Raw genomic sequence first — 22,094 nt, 5'->3', positions numbered from 1 at the left:
GGCGAACATTGTTTGGGGAGATGAAGATATGGGCTTGTGGAATAGGGCGAGTGTTCAACTTAATGGCAAAAACAAATCGACTACATTTCGTTAAAAATGATTATGTATATATGCATGTAAATGCTAAAGGCATACATCTATTGTCAGTCAATTTTTGTGTCCCTGTTGAAAGCACGGGGAGTTAACTATTCTCCTAATGATCATTCCTTGAAAATCATGTTAACTATCAAATAAACCATATTTTGTTTGGTAAGTCAATAAATGATTACAATATAAAAACACGGACTGGATTTACATTTATTTACACAATCATGTAATATGGACAGGTAAATTGTGGGCTAATGTACAAAAATATTTATATCCCGTAGCAACGCACGGGCAAATTCCTAGTTTATGGCAAACAAATGTAGATAGACATGTCAGGTAATTGTTTCCAGTAATATTCTTCTCTATTATTAAATGAGGGAGTGCTTCTTCTTTTATTAATTTTTAGTACTTGAAACTGCGTTCCAAAAAAAAAATTTACCCACCATACCATCGGTAAATAGAAAAAAAAACGCTTTGATCCCCGTCGTAATTTTTCCACCACTTGAATCTTCCTGCCCCGATCCTGCCTGGCCTTATTCCTCCTGTGTGCTGCTCGGCGTGCCATTGTTATTGTTTTTTTTATTTGCAAAGTTGTTTGAGAGGTAAATTGATTTTGTACCCGTTGCAACGCACGGGCTCTTTTGCTAGTCTCTCCTTATATATATATAGTGTTATTATTTATCACTCAGGGTGCACAATAAGATCTTACGATTGCTTCCTAAATAAATTACATTTAGAATATAAATAGTTACATGCATATTAATTCAATATGTAAAATTTGGTATAAAAAAACAAAAAAATAGGTTATAAGACTAGAAAAATTACATTTTATGTATGTTTTACATTATGTTTTTACATTCGTAATTTTACGTAATATAAAATATTTTTTACGGCGAGTACATATTTTCTTACATTCTCTTTTTATGTATGAAATAAGACAAAATTTACGAACGTAAAAATATAGTGCATTGGTGTCAAAATAGAGAGAGGGTGAAGAATAATCATTCCTCACCCTGGGTGACGAATATATATATATATATATATATATATATATATATATATATATATATATATATATATATATATATATTCGTCACCCAGGGTGATATATATATATATATATATATATTCGTCACCCAGGGTGAGGAATGATTATTCTTCACCCGAGCTAATCTTACGATCATTTCATAAATAAATTATGTTTCAAATATAAATAGTTACAGTCATATTGATTCATTGTGTAAAATTTGGCATAAAAAAGGCAGAATACCAGAAAAAATACATTTATGTACATTTTACACTATGTTTTTACATTTGTAATTTACGTAATATAAAATATTTTTTACGGCAGTTATATATTTTCTTACGTTCTCTTTTTACGTCTAAAATAAGACAAAATTTACGAAACGTAAAATTACGATGCATTGATGTTAAAATAGAGGGGGGTGAACAATAACTATTCCTCACCCAGGGTGGCAAATAGCGTGACCCTATATATATAGGAAAATGGGTTAGTACTCCTAGGAGTACATACTCCCTGGCCACGTGTCATTGTTTTTGCAACTAACAAGCCCGTGCAACATCTACTAATTAATTATGGTATAAATCCCACGGAAGGGATAAGTGGACTCTCAAACCGACTCCGGATTATTTGGGATAAACATGCATATTGTTTTCTTGATAACCCGCGTACATACATACTCCCTCCGTTCCAAAATAGATGACCCAACTTTGTACTAAAATTAGTACAAAGTTGAGTCATCTATTTTGGAACGGAGGGAGTACTAGTTTGTTTCGACTTTTGGAAAACCAGTCGATCCGGCAACGACCTGCTTCTTAATTTTCTTGTGGATATCACATCCTCACACATGTATTTTCTTCTTCTAATTTTCTCTGGAATGGCTACATGCGACCTTACCTAGATGGAGCTTGGTTGCCATGAATGAAACACAAATATGCACACCGACCAAAGTACTCACTTAGCCGGAAAAAAAGTACTCACTGAAAAAAATGCAGTATATACATCTTAGAAAATGCAGTATGGACCCATTGAAAAGATTGTTGTATATACCTCTTAAAAATGCAGTATGTGCCCACTGAAAAAAATGATGTATATATACTCCTTCAGAAATGCAGTATGTATCCATTGAAAGCAGAGTTGTATACACTCCTTTAAAACTGCAGCATATACCCATAAGAAATGGTTTGATCAATACGCTACCACAATATCATCGGTGAAGCATCAGCTAAAGTTTGGATCATATGGATGATCAAAGAGAATTACTTTTCTCTGGAAAAAAAATGCCACACTATTTTTACTCCAGAGTTTTGTACTGTGTATATTTTCGTCTGAAACATGTGTAGTCAAACTTAATGTGTTGCTATTGTCTAGATATGCAATACGTGTGTGTTGGCTCGTTCTTTTTGAATGTTTTATATCCATGTTAATTTTTGATAGTTCAACATACCACTCACGTTGTGGTATATATTATTTTTGGCCGAAAAGGTATATATTAACCATTCAGTTATATTGGTCATCTAAATAAAGTGTGTCTCAAAGTAGTATATACTCCTTTTAATATAGGCAGTATGTACCCACTCGGCAAAGGTAATACATACCCCCTTAAAGATAAACCTAAAAAATGCAAAATATGGTATATACTCTTTATTTCATTTAAGTATATACTGCTCCTATGATATTCTAAAAAGTAGCTAGTTAGTAGCCTGACTTTTATTTAAAATAAAAAGCTGTACAGTATGTACTCGGCTGTTAGTAGGACATAGTCTAAATTTCAGCATAGTAGTATATACTCCAAAGGTGCATACTAGTTTTTCCTACCGAAGATGCGTACTACTTTAAGTTTTTTATTAGGGGTATGCATAGCCCTTTAGTGAGTAGCCATATACTCCATGCATAAAAAAATGGCCTAGTAGTTGAACATTGGGTGACGCACTCCTAATTCTAGGGAGTAGGTAACGCATGCAAACAAATTAATTATCAATTAGTTTCTTTCTGCTGATTAGCACGGCTGTTGTTATCGAATATACCCATCTCACATGCAAAAACTTATCCATTGGGGTGGGAGTATGTACTCGTGGGAGTACAAAAGAGGAGTCATATATATATATATATATATATATATATAATCTCTCCTTATATCTTTCCCTACTAATAAAGCGCTAGCGATTTTGCATAAAAGCCCCTCAGTTTATAAAAAATTAACCCGCAGTCCTATTTTAATGTGTTACTGCAGAAAACGGTTGGATTTTGCAAAAAGCCCCCTGCGTCCATTGCGTTCTCCGCCGCCGTTTATCCATTGCCGTACTCCACCGCCGGGCACGCCGCTTGCCGCTGACGCCCGCGAGCCGTCCTCCACCGCCTGGCACGCGCCTCCGCTTGCTGCCGGCGTCCACGCCGCCCGAGGCCAGGAATGGGGAGCGGCCTTGTGGCGGGCGTTCGAGGGCGCGACAGACAGGGAGTTGTGGAGTCGCCGAAGGCGGCCTTGGCCGGCACGGGGGTGAGCTCGCGGGCGCGCTTGCGCCAGGTGAGCCTAGCACGCAACTCCTCCCGCTGCTTGGCGAGGCGCCTTCGCGGGCCGAGGCGTCGCGGCGGAGGAGGACAAGGCGGCCGGCGTGCTCAGTTGGGGCGAGGCACGCGAGGAGGCGCGCTGCGGCGGGGCGGCTTCAGGCGTAGTGGCTGAGGCAGGACTGGGGTCTCGCCAGAAAGCCGGCTCGGTGCTGGTGGCCCACGGGCGAGGAGGAGGCCTGAATCGAGGCGACCTGGCGCGTCTCCTGCGCACGTACACGAGCAGGGATAGGACACGGAGTGCGACGGCGCTGCTGGTCTCCGGTGGTGCGGCGCGGCGACCTGGTGGCGGGGACGAGGCTGGGAACGCAGGGCCTCGCCGGATCTGGCGGAGAAGGCGATGAACGGAGCAGGGCGGCGGCGGGAGCTGCAAGGTCAAGGTGGGGAAATTTCAGAGAAGAGGCAGAGAGGGAGTAAAAGAGATAGAAGAAGAAGAGGGACGACAGAGGGAGGCGGACCCGGTGGAGCTCGTGCTCCGACGAGCTGCTGCTTGGCGTGGAGGAGGCCGGGACGGGCGCGGGGCTGCAGGAGCCGGCCGAGGAATGGCCGGAGGCGGGCGAAGCTCCGGTTGGCGGCGCCATGGCCAAGCTCGGGTGACGGCGGCTGGGACGCGGGGCTCCGGCAGGCGAGGATGGGATGGAACTGGGGCGGAGAGGTCTTGGGCGGCTGGATCGGAGCGAGGCCTGCACGCGGCGGCAGTTGGCGTTGATGGCCATGGCGGCTCCTTGTTGCAGTGGGACAGAGTGAGTGAGAGCCGCGTGAGAGTGAGAGCAACGCTCCGCAGCCTCTTCTCCCTCGTCCACGCTATTGCCATCGCCATTCTCTGTTCCATGTATTGCTTTGCTGCTTGTTGCTTGCTCCAGGAGTAGTACACCATTTTAAAGATGCAAGTGTCTGAATTCCAAAAAGTTCTTGTTTGCTCCATGTATTGCTTGCTGCAGATTTTGCTTCCTGCTTGCTGTCCGAGAATGTCATGAACGCTTGGATTGCTAGGGGCAGTGTTATCTTCTAATGTGGAAACTGTTTTCTTTTCTCTATTTTACAAATATTATAGGGACAAAAGGAGTTTGTTTGAGAGTGTAGCATTACCGATGATGCATGTTAAATCACTTAAATGCGTATATCTCGTTGCAACACACGGGCATGTGTGCTATAGCACCAATTGCATGAGCAGCGCGATGGCTGAGGCAACGATGCTCCACACAGGAGACCAGGGTTCGATCCCTGGTTCTCATGCTTTTTCTCTTTCTTTTTACCAAGCGCAGTAATGGGCCAGCCCATGTGCGGGTCGTGGCGCCCCCTGTTTTCTATATCTTTTTTTTATTTCTATTTTGTTTTTTCCCTAAAAATAAATTTCGGATTGATGGCGCCCCCTATTTTTTGTTTCTTTTTACTTTTTTATTTCTGTTTTGGTTTTTTATCTCAAAATTAATTTCGGATTTCCAAAATATCAAACAATTGCGAGTTCTGAAAAAAAGTAGGAAAATGGTAAACTGTTTGTGAATTTAAAAAATATTCTAAAAATCAAAAAATGTTCATGACTTAAAAAATTGCTCACAAATTATAAACAAATCACGATTTCTAATGATTTCATGAAATAAAAAATGTTCATGATTTTTTTAAATGAGCCAATATTCAAAGCATATTCAGGAATTTAAAAATCATGTCCATCAGCTTTTAGAAAATGTTCACAAAAATTAAAACACATCCGTAAATAATGAACAAAACTAATTGTAGGTTCCATAAAGGTTTTATTAGGAGATCTATATAGCTCGTTTTATGATTTTATTTAGTCCTTCGCGTTGGGTAAAAAAGGGTTTCCGTGTTTTGTACAACGCTGAACCCAACAAAATTGACATAACTTTCTAAGGGTTTGTTTTTGTAAGCTATATTAAAATGACTAAATGTCTATTTTGCTTCCATACACAGTTATGCTTATTTTCATATCACAATAGTGGTTATGGTAAACACCGCTACGCTAAGTCCAGACGAGACACTTTATTTATCAGTATAGCTCAGGCAGGGTCCGTCAATGCAGTTTGCTCAGCCACAAAATATTTTGTTGTGACGCCTTAAAAAATCAAGTCTTGATGAGCATCATATTGTTCGTTTTTGAAATTACATTTTAAAAGTGTCTTATCGCATCATGACATGATTTGTATATACTTTGTGAATTTGATTCATACTTTTTTATATCTACCACACATGTATAACTTGATAGTTTTTTTCCGTTGCAAGGCACGGGCATTTCCAAAAATGTTCGCTAAATCAAAAAAAGTTCGTCAAATTCAATAACTATTCCACCCAATTTCTAAATATTTTCATCGATTATAGAATGTTTGCCAGTTCAAGAAAATTGCTTAAAAATGTTCACAATTTTTAAAAAATGTTTGTAAATAGCAAAAAATATTCATAAATTGAAAAAATGTTCTTGATTGTAGAAAATGTTCAGAGATTTGTAATAGTATGTTGTTTGCGATTTCAAATATGTGCATGAGTTTAACAAATTGTTCATAATTTCAAAATGTTCATGATTTCGAGAAATTGAGAGAGATATTGTATCTCGGTGATGCAACGAAATGTGATCATGACCATTTGAAATTATGAATTTTTTTCTCCCGTTGCAACGCACGGGCCCTTTTGCTAGTAATAATAAAGCACGGATTGGGTCTTCGGGTTCACCGTCGCGGACTTTTTACACAAAGGTCTTTGATGTTTTGGGTATTCAACCCGCGGTACGTTTTTAAGTATTACATATTAGATATTACAAACAGGAAAACGTTTTGCTTTTGCAGGGAGCCCCCTATGGTACTTGCTATTGACCCTGATGCACAGGAAAAAACGCATCTGGACAGACAGAAAACGCACGGGAGGGCTCTCCTCGATGCGCACATACTCCGCCGCGGCCGCTCTTCCTCTCCGACTCCGGCCATCCGCAACCCTCTTCTCCTTCGCCTTGCTGCGTCCAGCGTAGATCCCCGCCGCCGGCCCAAAACGGTGTCCTGGCCGCCGGCTCCCCGGTGCTCTCCACCTCCATGGAAGTCCGGATCTCGCCGCCGCCCCGAACTCTCCGGCTCGTCCCACCCTGAGGTCTCATCTCTTCCTGAGATCCACTACAGCCTATAGTTTCTCGTGGAGAGCACCTGCTGACACCTGTGTGCGGAGACAGGCAAGCCGCCCCTCCTCTCGGACACATTGGAGCGACGTCTCACGCGCGATGTCAGTGGACAAGACGGCCACCATCAGCGTGGGGAGCAATGGATGTGGAATATCTGCTGTGGTGGTTCTCATCTGGCCTTAGTTCCAGGTACAACAATAACAAGCTTTGCTTCCTAATTACCTCTGCTCCTAGCTAGCTAAAATTACAACTGATACATGTATTGGTATATTAGCATATGTTGTGTCAGGTTTAAAGTCCCGAGAGATTTTGAACTACTTGTGGAGTGGAGATGGTGATTTGTAGTTCCACATTTTGTGCTAATACTTCGATGGATTGTGTGGTGATAAGCCAAGTGTGTCTGAAAATCTTTTTCCTCTACAATTATCTGTCTCCACTCCTTACGGATCCGAGGTGAAAACAAAGCTGCAGGTAGAGAAAGCAAAGCACAATGATAGGTAGCTTCATGGTGTTTGTCTTATATTCAAACTGCATTTAGCTTCTAAGAATATGATATAATACATCAGAAAATAGTACAACGTGCAGGCATCTCAAAATTCCAATCCAAATGAAACACGTATTCCGCTGAAAAAACACTCGCTCCAAATAACTTTACCATGGAATTGTTTGATCTATCCTGTGATGCGTCGGTTCTGATTATGTGCAATTGAATTTATGCTGAGATCGCGGAAGAATATTGTTCTACTTATGGTGATTAGATTATGCAAGTATAATGTTCTTTGCAGGTCAGATTTTCCATGTTGTGATGATAACAAAGTAAATTATCAGGTGGGCAGTCTTTCTCTGCCCCCCCGGTGACGTTTCAAAAAAAAAAAAGTAAATTATAGGTGCCTTGCACGATGGTTGGTCTACATTGATGGAGATGACTATTTGAGCAGGGTGCTGTGCTGAGGTAAATGCGATTTCTCTGAATGCAATTCTTTTGCCATTACGAGATGGTTTAGGAAAAGATCAGAGTGTGCATTTGAATTGTTTACGTGAAAACAATCTTTTTATTAGCAGAAGCAAGGTAAAAACCAGATAAAGGGGAATGGGGCTAAGAACTTGGTTTCCAATTTTTTAAGACACCGTTCCTTTTTACCTCTCATCAGTTTGTTCACACATTTACAAGGATCTGTTTACATAAGGACACGGACTTTGATTGGTGACAACCTTTGCTCACATATTAGCTGCAATTTGTACAATACACACAACTTGAATCGATTGAATTAGTCAATAGCTGGAGATCTTAATTAGAATCCGAGCACTTCTGTCAAGGTCTCTAGATCATAGTTCAGTCCGGCGAGGTAAGCTGTAGTGGTATTTCACATGCTACACTTGCATGTGTTAATGTGTATCGACTACATGCTTCTGCCTTTTCCTCATTTCTGCAGTAATTGTAACCGTATTTCTGATGGAGCAGGAAACCAACAAGACATGGAAAACGCTTATAATCACCTGACAGATTACAGCTCCCGCGTCCGCCACTTCCCCTGCACTCCAGGTGCCCCATGGGCTGGGGCTGCATTTTAGTTTTGATCATATATGAACTTACAAGTTACAACCGTAAAGGTTGAACAACATCGGTTCTTTTTTGATGGATTGAACAACATCAACAAGAAGTTTCTTCCTCAGTTCCTCTTGTTTGGGATGATACAGATGAGATAGCCCATCAGTTGGTCACAGGAGGAAACGACCACAATGAGAATCCTCTTATATTCAGGCAAGTACTATTCCTACTTGACTGACGAACATCATATCTGTAGTATATCTCTTTGCGCACTGTTGGTTATGTCATATTACTTCTGTTTGTTTTTTTTTGCATACCGCTGGATGTTTGTGTTAGGAACTGAGATTCGCTAGCTTTCATATTCTGCTTTAGTTTTTTAATACTGAAAGTGCGAGGAAGAATCTAACATATTGAGAGATAGAGCTCAGTATTTCACCATGATAGTTAAACTCTCGAATATCACGCAAACCCTGGAACTTATTTCATACCGTTGCAACTCACGGGCTCTTTTGCTAAAATGTTAACTTTTATTAAAAATAAGAAAATTCCTACGTTTAACCATATTATCAACATTTATTAAAAATAGATATAAAAATGATGCACAATGGCACATGAAGCAGGTTATCCCATTTTTCAGCCCGGTGCAACGCACGGGCATTTGTGCTAGTAATAATAAAACACGGATTGACTTTGTCGGGTTCACCGTCACAATACGCTTTTTTCCGTGATTTTACGCTTTCAGTTTGAATTTAAAACATATAAGCGAGGTGGTACTAATCTATAGAAAAATAAACAAACGGCTGAAGAAAAATAGGGTACAACCCTCTCTACAAGCACACAAACCAAACCGTACACGCACGCGAAACTGGTACTGAAAGAGAAAAGCCCAATAGAAGCCCACAGGTAACTAGCCAGAGTCCAAACCGCCAAGTCAATCCGGACGCCTCACGATTCCTTCCCCTACATACCCACACGCATCGTCCCCAATTATATTTCCTTTTTTGTTCGGGTGTTGGTGGAGTCGAGCGCTGGGACGGCGAGCAGCAGCCAGAGCTGGAAGAAGGGCCAGAAGCCACCCGCGATTGCTTGCACCTGCGGACCGGGCGTTGGGGTAGACGCGGTCTGCATGGCGGGCACCCTGAACCGCGCGGCCCGGCGCCGAGGCTGAAGCCCGCGAACGGAGCCTGCATGGTTGTTGCCGAGGACGATAGCGGCATGAAGCATGATGCAGCTCAGGTCGGGAGGATCCGGTTGCGGTCGGAGTGGAAAGAGGACCATCAAGGCCAGCAGCGGCGAGCAGCGTGCTGCGCTGGTGAAGGAGCGCACTAGCTAGGTGGGACGAACGGACGAGGCCGAGATCAGCGAGGCCCTGTGATTAGGGTTGCCGCCCAGATCAGTCCCTCAACGGTGGTTTCTGGAGGCCTCCAAGTCGCCCTCTACGTTGACTAAGCGACGCCGCCGGTGGCTATCTCCACGACGAGACCGCTCTGCCTCGAATCCCATATTCCCATCTCTTTGGAAGTTCCATGCCACGACAGTGCAATCACGCCTACACAAGGACTCTCATGCAGCCGAACGTCCGCACGGTGTCATCTTCCTTGTGCTGATTGTCGTGTTGCCGCTGCCGTGCTCCCGGTCCATGCCTGGACACATCGATGCCTATCTGTTTCCACCGCCTCGCCCCCAGCGGCCCAGCCTCCTGTGCGCCGCCCTGGAGCTGGGTCCCATGCTGCTTGGCTGACCTATCGCCGACTAAGGCCTTCTTTGGATTGGAGGATTTTTATAGGATTTTCACGGGATATCAATCCTCAGGATTGTTTCCTATGAAACGCATTTGGATCACAGGATTGGGTCATTAAAATTCCTTAGGATTGGGACTCCAAGGTGCTGATTCCAGAGGAATTTACACATGAGGTCCGATCTCTGGAAAAATTCCATAGGATTGGCTATGGCATGGCAATCAAATCCTCCATTTTTCCTATTCCTTTGTTTTGCAGATCCTGTGATCCAAAGAAGCTGTAACCTGGGAAATATGTTGCCCCGCCCATGAACCCTGCGCAGCCCTGGCTGGATAGGCTTCGGTCAAAATCTCCGTAGATGTTTGGTGTTCAACTTATTTCAACCATGCACTGCTGGTGCAGCGGACGCTTCAAATTCCTGGTGCATCGGAAAGGATCATGAGTACAGTGATGAGAGGAGGATGCAAAAGAGTTACAGAGTAGTTCTTAGACTTTTCTCATCTTGCCGTTGTAATGTTATATTCTGTTTGGTTAAATATAGTACTAACATTGCCTTGGTTTTGTCACGTATCCATCCAGGAACTGGGGCTTAGTACTGTGACGATGAGGCTGCTCCCATAGGCACATGTGATGTCTGTGTTCTTGGTGGCGTAAGGTCTCCATCTATGAGGGCGAGGCTGCTCCTACAGGCTCTTACCAGCTATTGTGTTAACTTCTACTGCTTTTTGGCTTTATAATTTGTATATGAAATCATCTTAACCATTTATATTATTTGTAAAGTTTATTTGCTTGGTACTTCGCTTGATTAAACCCACCGCATTACCAGAGAACTTACAATAATATATATATATATATATATATATATATATATATATATATATATATATATATATATATATATATATATATATAGGGAAAAGCAAAGCTATTGTGTTTCTCTCTAGAGGTGGCAATCTGAGCCACATGCTCGTGTTGGGATCTGGTCCACTTCCTTTCCCTCTAAACATTTTCATCATTTTGGCTGTGTGAAGTTTATTTCCTCTTTTAGCTGAATCTGGACCACTTCCTGACGTGCATAGGCATTAGGCCCAGCCCATAGCCTGGCGTGCCTGCACTGTGTCAGTGCTCCGGCCGAGCAAAGAGTCCCAGCCCACAAAAGGTTCTCAATGTGCGATCGGTTCCATGCACAGGTAAGGTTCGTGCATTTTTTTTTGATGGTTTGCATTCTAAGGTTGTGGGCTGGGCTATTTCCATCCCGTTTCTCTCTTCCTCGTTCAGTCCTCCATCACCCGTCCCTCTCTCTCTCTCGTCTTCATCTCGATCTAGATCCCACCGCCCCAACCCTTCCCCAGCGAGGACCTCCACTCGACTCCCACCCCTTCTCCGGAGGTCATGGGCGTCACCTGTGGAGCTCATCCATCACGGGCCGTGCGACAATTATGCAGGTGCTAATATGTAATTCATGGATGAGGAATCGCTCATTTGTCTCCCACCATGCAACCTTCGCCTCCCAGGCACACACGGCAACAACCCTCCTGCGCCATGTCGCCAAATTGAAGTGGATTTGTGGGAATTGTAGTAGTTTTTATTTCGTTTCCCCCATCCTCTTCCACAAGGCCAGATTTGTCTGGAGAGCTACCTGCAGATTGGGATAACCACATGCGTTGAAGTTGATTTTATGGTTGCTCGAAGGTGAGATTGCTGTTACATTTTTTTTGATTTGCTGCGAGTTCTTCACCCTGCTACCCAACTTTCTCTTTAGCTCATGTGCATTGTTGGTGTTCTGGCTAGTGCCGTTGTCGGTCGTTTCATATTTTTAAATTTTGATGTTAAAATGTCCATCGTTGTATGTAGTTCTAGAGCGAGCTGGATGGATTTTGAACTGGTTACTTTCCATCATACATGGCTCGTGGTTCCAGTTTTAAGGTGTATGTGCTACATGGGTTAGCTGCCTCACCCTCTGAACTTTTTAGCTCCGGTGACGGGGAAGACACCCGCGCCAATGGTTGTGCAGAACTCGCTGCCTGCGGCGGCGCATTCGCTTGCAACCGGGGCGTGGGGAGCGTGCTATCACATAGGTGCGTGAATTGGGGTGGCTGGCTTATTGGTTATCCATTCGCTTCAAGATTTTCTATCATGTTTTCATATATTTCATTTATGCTATTCTGACAATGATAAAACCTGCTAGATCTGTCAGTTTGACTCTTCTCTGAAATTTTGGGAGTTGCTCTTAAGAGAAAGTTGCAGTGTAGCTGGAGCTCTACGGTACCCATTATCCTGGCCGTCAGTTTCTGCGTGGTGATTTGTGCATCATGTGACCGCCTCCTGCCTGCGCCAGTGTCATTAACCAGATTTGACCGGGCTTGGATGTCAGGTGCTACTGTTCCAGCAACTGTAGTCACGTGAGTTGGTTTTCTATGCAGACACGAAGAATTGGGAGGAAAGAGAGAGAACCTGCACATCTTTTCATTGTGTGTCAGTGAAAGAGGGGAGGTGAGAGAGCGTGTTTTTCTGAGAAAAGAGGTGACGTGAAAGAAGAGAGAGGTGCTATGACCGAGAGAAAGAAGAGAGAGAGTGTGTGTTTTCTGAGAAAGAGAGCACACAGGAAACATTTTTTAGTGAGAGGTGATCTGAGAGATTTTTTTTTCTGAGAAAGAGGTGATGTGAGAGAGGAGAGGGGTGCTATGAGAGAGAGAGCAGACAGAAAGAGCAGAGGTGTTGTGTAAGAGAAATGAGAAGAAAGGGCTGACGTGCGTGATTGAAAAAAGCTGTCACTTAAAGGTGACAAAGTGCGCGGACAAACATATGACCACTGTAGCAAGGAGCGCACTGCTCCTCCTCTGTTAATTACTGGCAAACTCTGACGGACCATGGACATATGAGACAACTCGTCCACATGAACCTGCCGATTTTCAAATCTAGACACACATCCAAATACACTAGAGCCCAGATTGGACGGCTATGATAGAGGGTACCGTGTAGCTCATCCTACAAAAAACCGCTCTCTACCCTTAATCTGATGGCAGATTATCCAGTTTGTTTTAAATGACCATGAAGTGTCAATCTCTATATCTTTTTAACCTGTGTTGTCTGATAAATGTTTGACCCATGCGTGTGCGTGTGCACTATGTTCTCTGAATAAATGAAATGTGCACCCTGCTCTTAGAATTGCGTGGCTATTTTGTTATGTGAGGATGGTGAGATTGTGAAGTGCAGATAGTGATGGACTTTTTTGTTGAGGCTGTGACTTGTGCCTGCTTGATTTTGCATCTAGTAGATACATGTGCACGGGTGAGCACACTTATGCTTGCTTTTTATAGTTCAACTTTCCTTTCCTTTTGTAATTAATTACTGTTTTGGCTTAATTAGGATTTTTTTTGCCTTGCTGACAAGGTCTCTAGTTTTTTTTAATAAAATAGATGTTCATGGATCATCACCATCCTCCTTCTGGCTCCCTCCTCGCCCCTCCTCTGTAGCAATGAGGCTGATTTCTCCACTGATTTTTCGGCTCAAATTTTTTGCTTCCATGCATGCAGTTTGTGCTTTTTATGTGAAATATCGTAAGATGTAGTTAGTTAAAGTTGTTGAAGATATTGTGTGCATGCCGCCAGCTGCTGGTGTTGATGAAATTTTGATGCCCATGCGCGTGCTTGTGGCCGCAATTGATATAATTTTTATTCAGATCATGGCTGAACTTGTAGTTCTTATTCGAATCATGGCTGAACTTGTAGTGCAGAACTTTTTTCGTGTCACATACTACTGCGTTGACCTGGAGTTTTTGAGCTCTTCCTGATTGTCGTGGTTTCAGCTATATTGACTCGTCTTGTACCCTAATGCAATGTTTCCCCCCTGAAAGTGGCAGTTTGTTGCCCAGCTTGTGCTGACCGAATGATAGTTTTGTATCAAAATGAGATGAATAAGAATCCTTTTGTTTTTTTGCTAAGATATTGGTTCTGATTTCTAAAAAAACTGAAAATACTAAGTTGTCTTCAGGGTTCTTACTACCACCGGCTTCTGTAACAGGACATTGCAATCATGAATTACTTAAAGGAAAAACAAGTCTAACCGAGCTAAGCTAGACGCAGGTCATTGCAATCAGGAAACCTTCTATGTAAACTTTGAACAGATTACATGTTAAAGGACGTATCTGGTATAGCAAGAATAGGAGGTGCAATAATCTGAACATTCTGACAAGCTCGCTGCACTCTTCTTAGACATTGTATGCGTAGCAGGGAATCATGGCACGACAAGCAGTCCGGTCCTGGCCGCACTGGTCCCTGCCTCTGCACCCGCTGGCCGCGGCCTAGTCGCCATCGTCCAAGCCCACCATCCTATACCGCATCATGTCACTAGACACGAGGCAGGCTAGACAGAGGCAACCTAATCGTCCTCTTGCAATGGCTTAGATACAAAAGCTCCGGAATCAATTTAACAGTCTGACTTGGGAGACAATCAAGGACATGGAATCGCCACGAAGTATCACACATTTGCGGTGATGTCTTGCCTGGAGGAGCACTATGGAGGTCAGATGCACAAAAGCAGCTCCATCAATGCATGGTACGATGGCAAAGACGGCCATGCAAGGAATCATTTTGGTGTCAATTTCTAGCATCAATTGTGTCATAAATCAGCAATGGTTTAGCTCCTAAATATGCTATGGCACACACGCACCATCTAGATGACTGTAGGTGGAAAAAAATGCATTTAGCATTCAGCAATGCATTTTAGGCGCGACAAAACAATGCGTTGATCCTCAGTTTACCATGTTGTTTTGTGCAGAGCTAACCGTGCATTACTTTTGGCAAGCAGATCAAGACCGGCCATACTACTCAGGGTGGACGTAGCGAGCGAGCTTTTCGGCCCGCTCGTGGCCCGCTAAGGACCGGACCGATCGGTCCTGGCCCGCTGAAGAAAAGGGGCGGTCCGGTCCCTGAATAACGGCCCGAAAATCTTTCGGTCCGGTCCGGATTTTGACCGAGCCGACCGAGCGGACCGAGAAGAAAACGCAGTCCCTGCCGCCGCGTTAGTCGTTGTCGCAGCCACCGGCGACCCTCAGGTGAATCACCATGTCTCCGAGAACCACGGCATCGTCATCGCCCTCCCTGCGCAATGAATTAGTCAAGATCGCAACAAAGACGACCCACACATCAAATTCGTCGACCACGGCCGTTGTCTGCCGCCATCAAATTTGTCGCCGTTGTCGTGTCCCCAGCCACCTGCACCAGTAAAAGAGGGTGCGGCCTTCCTCCTGCGTGCGCTTGCTATGGTCTCCTTGTGCCTCTCCCCATGATGTTCGGTTGCGTCGGTGACCACAGAAGCACGGTGGCCATGGCGAGCTGCAGAAGGACACACGCTGCACATGCATCTTCAGCACAAGAGTAATAAAGGGCACCAGCAGACGATCTAGTTGCAAACGCACGCGCGCTAAGAAGCAGTACATGAGCACGACAGTAAGTGTTAAACTCGTCGTGGTTCAGTTTCGTCAGAATCTTCAGTTTCGTCAGTATTTTCAGAATCTGTAGTATTTTCAGTTTTGTCAGTATTTTTAGCAGCGGCACAAGCCCACGACAACACTGGTTGCACGCGGGGGTGATCGTGGCTGCCCCGCCCGCACACAGAAAATCGTGGGCCGTTTTCCTTTCCTTTCTTTCCGTCGAACAGAAAATAGAAATAACTAGACAAACGAGGTTCGATCCGTTAATTACGGCGTCATCCCACGACTGAATCCATGTAAAAACTGATCCTCTAATTACGGCAGTCCCCTACGCACAAAATCGTGGGGTCATGCATGCATTAAATTGCATGCATGTAACGGAAAAACTGCGAAAGAATAAACATGTGTGCCCCGGCCGGCACCACCGCGTCCTGTTTGTTTCCATGTGTGAACCGTCGCCGTTCTCGATCATGCAGTTGTCTCCATCATGTCTAGAAGCTCGCCGGAGTCGTCTCTCGACGCCGCCGTAGTCACAACCTCGCCGCCGCGGCCGGTCCTGTCGGTCCGGCCCGAGCTTTACCACTGCCGGTCCGGTCTAGGAAAAGAGGACCGCTGTGCTGCTCGGTCCGGTCCGGTCTGGTCCGCCGGCGGCCGGTCCAAACGGCGGCTCGGTCAGGGACCGGACCGGCCCGGACCGTGTCCACCCTGACATACTACCATGCCCAAATTCAACTGGTCAACCCCCCCTTTATCTTTGCATGGCCGAGCCCACTGGACATAATGCATGCATGTTTCCTCAAGATGCTATCAAAACAAAAAGCATGTCTGATACAAGTGAAAGGAAGCTCTGAAATTTGCTTTTTTTTTGAGACAAACTCGCAAGCCTTTATTATCCCGTCACAATGTTTACAGGGACGAAAGAAAGATTTCCGGGTTGTCCTAACCAAACATGGCGGCCAACCTAGAGAGTAAGTGCATGCTTTGCGAGGTTGTGAGCTTCAAAATTGGAGCTCCTAAACTCATGAACTATGTTACAAAAATGAAACTCGGAAGATCTATCTATAATTTCTTTGATTACCGACCCATATACCGCGGATGTGCCCTTGCTCACATCATCTACCACCCTCTTGCAATCCGATGCCACATGGATATCTTGGACATATAGATCTGCCGCGAGGGACAGAGCTTCCCTTATTGCCATTGCTTCGAGTGTTGCTGGATCAATGATATGTTTCACCACAATGGCCGACGCACCGAGAAATCCCCCTGCTGATCTCTACATACTGAAGCAATAGCGCCATACCTGCTCCGCACTGAGATAGCAGCATCTGCATTTAACTTTGCACACCCCTGAGGGGGAGGAAGCCAGGTTGACGGTCTTGAAACGGGCACTGTCATAGGCCGTTGAGTCCGACAGCTCACATGCTTTAACTCTGACAGGTATTTAGTTATGAAACTATTGGTGGTGAAGGGTGATTGGAAAATGTCCTCATACACAGCTTTTCTCCGCGCTCCCCATATGGCCCAAGCCGTAACCACCAAGCGAGTGAACTCTTCCTGATCCAATATTTCATGTAATGCAAACAACCATGCCTTCGGATCCTCCTCTTGATTAACAATGACTTTCTCCACAAGCTCCTCGGGTGCAAGGGCCCATATGCTTCTCGACATAGAGCATGTCATAAGCGCATGTCTCCAAGTATCTCGGGCCCCACAGATTCTGCATGTATCATAATCAGACATGTTTCTATGATGTAGCACCTCGCCGGTCGGCATCGACTGTCTAGCTAGCCTCCACACAAACATCCGAAGTTTTGAAGGGACCTGTAGGTGCCAAATCGCTGACCACTTCTCACTTTCCCTTGTTGATGGACCTTCTTCTTGGTATAGCCATCGTTCCCTACTCATCTTGGTCCTCAAGATCATATGATAAGCCGACCGGACGGTGAAGACACCTCGGTCTTCCTCATGCCATGCCCAAAAATCTGCCATGTTCCTCGTGCACAAAGGTATTTTCAGAATCTCCTCAGCATCAAAATGGGTAAAGACCACCGGCACTAATCCCTCATTCCATTCAGTAGTTGATGACTCGATAAAGTCTGAAACTTTAGTGGGCGGGTTAGGAACTAAGGATGTAATCGGGCGTTTGAAATTGTCTCTCGGTATCCAATTGTGTGTCCATACGTCAGTCTCCGCTCCATTGGCAATCCTCCTTATAATACCTTGGGCCAAGATATCCCTTCCGTCCAGCACCGCACGCCAAATCTGAGAAGGGTGAGCTCCCGGTTCGGCTTCCAGTAATGTACAATGTGGATAGTAAACAACTTTCAACAATCTAGCACTCAAAGATGTCTCGTCTGTCATTAACCGCCAAGATTGTCTGGCCAAGAGTGCTAAGTTGAATATCTCCAAGTCACGGAACCCCAAACCGCCCAACTGTTTTGGCCTAGTCATCGTATCCCACGCGACCCAGCTAGGCTTCCTCTTTCCGTTTTTGCTTCCCCACCAAAACTGCCTTATAATTGATGTAATATTCTCACACAATCCCCTTGGCAAGCGGAAACATGACATGGAGAACACTGGAATAGCCTGTGCAATAGACTTGATCAACACTTCCTTACCAGCAGCTGACAGCAGCTTCTCCATCCACCCTTTGATTTTTTCCCATACCCGATCTCTCAAATACTTGAAGGTGCCATTTTTTGAGTGTCCTACGTCAGTAGGCATTCCCAAGTAACGTTCACTTAATGACTCATTATGCACATGCAAAGAACTTTTGATCTCTTCCTTTAGAATTGTGGGGCAACACTTGCTAAAGAAGATTGAAGATTTGTCATGATTTATCCTCTGTCCTGATGCATTACAGTATGTATCCAGCAGGTTTGACACTGCAACTGATCCCTCCACAGTAGCCTTGAACAACAGCAGGCTGTCATCTGCAAACAAAAGGTGGTTTATGGCGGGTGCCGTTGGGGCCACCTTAATACCTGCAATTGATGACTCAGAACTGGATTTCAGGAGGCACGAAAGGCCCTCTGCTGCAATCAAGAATAAGTAAGGGGATATTGGGTCTCCCTGCCGAATACCTCTCGTCGGCTTAAAAGATTCAAGTTTCTCTCCATTGAAAAGAACTGAGAAAGATACTGAAGAAACAAAGCTCATAACTGTGTTGATCCACTGCTGTGAGAAGCCCAACTTAGCCATAATACCCTTCAGATATGGCCATTCCAATCTATCATATGCTTTCATCATATCTAACTTCAAAGCACAAAAACTGTTTGACTTTGATTTTGACTTTTTCATGAAATGCAAACATTCATAAGCACATATGATATTGTCTGTGATAAGTCTACCAGGCACAAAAGCAGATTGCTCGTCAGAGATTATGTGAGGCAGCACTAACTTCAGTCTGTTGGCCACAACCTTAGAAGCAATTTTATATAGTACATTGCAAAGGCTTATGGGACGAAACTGTGATAACAGAGAGGGGCTGATTACCTTTGGTATTAAAACCAGAATTGTATCATTGATTCCCTCCGGGCTTTCCTCTCCCCGTACTATACGAAGCACAATCCTCGTGACATCCTCACCACAGATATCCTAGTTGCATTGATAGAAATGAGCAGGAAAACCATCAGGCCCTGGTGCCTTTGTAGGGAACATCTGGAAAAGCGCCGTTTTTACCTCCTGGGCAGTATACTTAGCGTTCAGACTTGCGTTCATCTCATCTGTCACCCTCCTGGGGACATGGCTCAGCACCGCCTCCATATCGCGCACCCCCTCTGAGGTGTATAAGTTTTGATAAAAACTACTGGCCATTTGTTTTAGTTCATCAGGATCAACCACAACTACTCCCAAAGAGTTTTGCAAAGCTTTTATCATGTTCCTTTTTAGGCGCAGACTTGCTCTTAGATGGAAGAACTTTGTATTTTTATCTCCAGATGCCAGCCACTCAATCCTTGCCCTCTGGCGCCACATTATTTCCTCTCGGTGATACATCTCTATCAGTCGTTCATTGATCTTTAACTCCATATGGGACGGTCCCGGCCGCAAAGGATCAGCCCGCAACTCCTCTAGTTTTTTCTTGAGTGTTTTGATTTCTTTCCGGACGCTCAGTGCTCCAGCGCGCCATACCCCCTGCTAGATCAGCAAGCTTTTGGCGAAGCTCTCCCACCGTGGCACATGGCGGTTCGGAGTCCCAACCGTCCGTGACCACATCATGAAACCCTTCTTGTGATTCCCACATCAGTTCATACTTGAAATCCCGTGGCTTCGGTCGCTCCCTTCTACCCCCCAGTCAACCAGGATCGCTGCATGATCAGATGTCGCCGCTTCTTCGTGCGTTACCACTGCCAGAGGAAACCTTGCCATCCAATCTGTGTTCACCAAGGCACGATCAAGTCTACAACGCGTGAAAGACCCTCCTGTGACCTTCTTCTCAAGTCTTCCATGTCTACATGCTCAGCCCCCGGCGCTACAGCCGTCCCTGTTCTTCCCATGTTCTTGGTCCCAGAATAGCTAGTATTGCCCTCTTCATACATGGTGTTGTTCCTACCTCCAGAGCGTCCTCCTCTCCTGCCTCCACGATTGCCACGGCCTCCCCCCGGGCCTCTTCCTGTACGCATTGCCCAGCTCGCTCGCAGATCCTTGAACACCAAGGCAGATGGAGGATGGATCCCGTTCCCATGCTCCTTTGACTCTGTAGATCTGCCTCTTCCCCTCTCTGACCATGGATACATCATTCTTCAAAGGTTTGTATACGTTGATCCGCACCCAGACCCGGTAGAAATTACCAATGAAATCATGAGATGAGGGCTCCGTAAACAGGACTTCCCCTACTTTTGCCGCCAGAGGGGTAATCAGATGGGCATACAGATCGGGCAGATCATGGATTTGAATCCAGATATCGATCGTCTCTAGCTTGACCGTCGACGGCTTTGAGATCCTGTCATAGCGAGCCATTACCACCGCATCTCCTTTGAAGTTCCACGGCCCGTCATTGATCACCCTCTCCCAATCTCCCAAGCACGAGAATTGGATGGTATACAGATTCTCTTCAAGGGGTTTGAACTTCACTTCCTACACAGCATCCCACGCCGATCGCATGTTCCTATAAAACTAGGTCTGGCTGTATGTCTTGGTGGTGTTGACTCTGGCAAGCATGATCCATCTAGGTCCCTCCGCAGGAGCTTGCTTCTCATCAAAGATCACATCATCTAGGTCTTCCTCCGTCAGTCCCAGCTCTCTCATCATTGCCTCAACATCATCTACTTCCGCCGTGGCCGATGCCGCGTTCGAAGCCATCAAGAACCCTAACCCGATGAGACAACAGATCGGGTTTTTTGTTGGGGGAACCCTAACTCCACCGTTCCCTAGCCAAGCAGAAGCAAGGCTGCGGCGCGCGGCCGCTCCCAGCGTCGTAAGCGATCGCCTGAGATAGGGGCACGTGGTAGGGGAAGATAGAACTCGAGGTGGCGTGGTCGCCTCCGGGAGAAAAGGCAAACCCTAACTAGAGGGAAAACAGACTCTTAGCATATAGTATTATGATATCTGCCAATGCCTCCTGAAATTTGCTTCTCTGAGCGCTCACCAACGGTCAACATTTTACTTGTGGTCACGGACCGTCTGACAGCGCAGCCCTGCCAGTCTCCCCTCGATTCACGCAACAACGCAGTCTCTAGACCATCCACATGTGATCAGTGGGGCTTTTGCCAAGTCTTAGGCCAACTCCACCGCGTGACCCTATCCTGTCCGCCCCAGTCCATTTGGGGTAAAAGGGACAAAGGAGGCGGCCCAGCGCGCGGGCGCAAACGGACTTTTGTCCGTTTTGTGTCCGCTTTCGACCCATCCGCGGCCCAAGTTTGCGCCGCTTTTGGGGTGAAACGGACAACACGCGGACGCGCGGGTCGTCTGCGCGTGTCCTCCCCTGGCCCGCCCGTCGGTGGCACAGGACGGGCCTTTTTCTATCCGCCCCTCCTCCCTCCGGCCGCATCCACTCCACTCTTCCACACTCTTCCCCTCTCTCCCCACTAGTAGAAACCGGAGCTTTAAAACTGGTTCGTAAGGGCCTTTAGTGCCGGTTCTGCAACCGGCACTAAAGGGTGGAGACTAAAGCCCCCTTTAGTACCGGTTCGGCACGAACCGCCACTAAAGGCCCACCACATGGCGTGAGCTCGCGCCGTGGTATGGGGGACCTTTAGTACCGGTTGGTGTTACCAACCGGTACTAAAGGTATTTTTTTTGAAAATTTTGTAAAAAATATTTGACTTTTTTTATTTTCAATTTTTTGAATTATTTTAACCTCTAATCTCTAATCACCCCTCACCACTGCTCAATTTAATATCTAATCTCTAATCACCCCTCATCATTCCAAATCCTCTAACTTCCCGGACGGTCACCCATCCTCTCACTACTCTAGCCTGAGCACGCTTAACTTTCAGGTTCTATTCTCCCTGGTTTCCAAGTCTGCACTTGTTGTTTTCATGACAAATGTAAGCTGTCAATCCTATTAACCCTCAGCAGTTTAGCTTGAGCATTAGGTCACACATTTCACCGTTTGAGTTTGGAACTATTATTCTAAA

At 45.3% G+C, this 22,094-nt stretch overlaps 1 protein-coding gene and 1 long non-coding RNA gene across 3 annotated transcripts; one reads left to right on the top strand and one right to left on the bottom strand.

Annotated features, from left to right (window-relative positions):
• Positions 1-3,295: 3,295 nt before the first annotated feature.
• Positions 3,296-4,744, bottom strand: LOC123094940 (vegetative cell wall protein gp1-like). Its single transcript, XM_044516799.1, has 2 exons — positions 4,132-4,744; positions 3,296-4,040 (listed from the first exon to the last, which is right to left on the bottom strand). Exons 1-2 carry the CDS (start codon positions 4,387-4,389, stop codon positions 3,639-3,641), a joined length of 660 nt encoding a protein of 219 aa, XP_044372734.1. The 5' UTR covers positions 4,390-4,744; the 3' UTR covers positions 3,296-3,638.
• A 1,769-nt stretch (positions 4,745-6,513) lies between these two features.
• Positions 6,514-10,901, top strand: LOC123092539 (uncharacterized). 2 transcript variants are annotated; one of them, XR_006444720.1, is made up of 3 exons: positions 6,514-6,763; positions 6,843-7,743; positions 8,254-10,901. It is a non-coding gene; the product is annotated as an uncharacterized lncRNA (long non-coding RNA). The 2 variants fall into 2 exon arrangements; XR_006444721.1 differs by having other exon boundaries at positions 6,843-10,558; positions 10,659-10,901.
• Positions 10,902-22,094: the final 11,193 nt, after the last annotated feature.

Source organism: Triticum aestivum, chromosome 4B (genome assembly GCF_018294505.1).
Source record: "Triticum aestivum cultivar Chinese Spring chromosome 4B, IWGSC CS RefSeq v2.1, whole genome shotgun sequence".
Classification (NCBI taxonomy): Eukaryota; Viridiplantae; Streptophyta; class Magnoliopsida; order Poales; family Poaceae; genus Triticum; species Triticum aestivum.
Note: the sequence above shows the minus strand (reverse complement) of the source record. Positions and strands in the feature narration are given on the sequence as shown.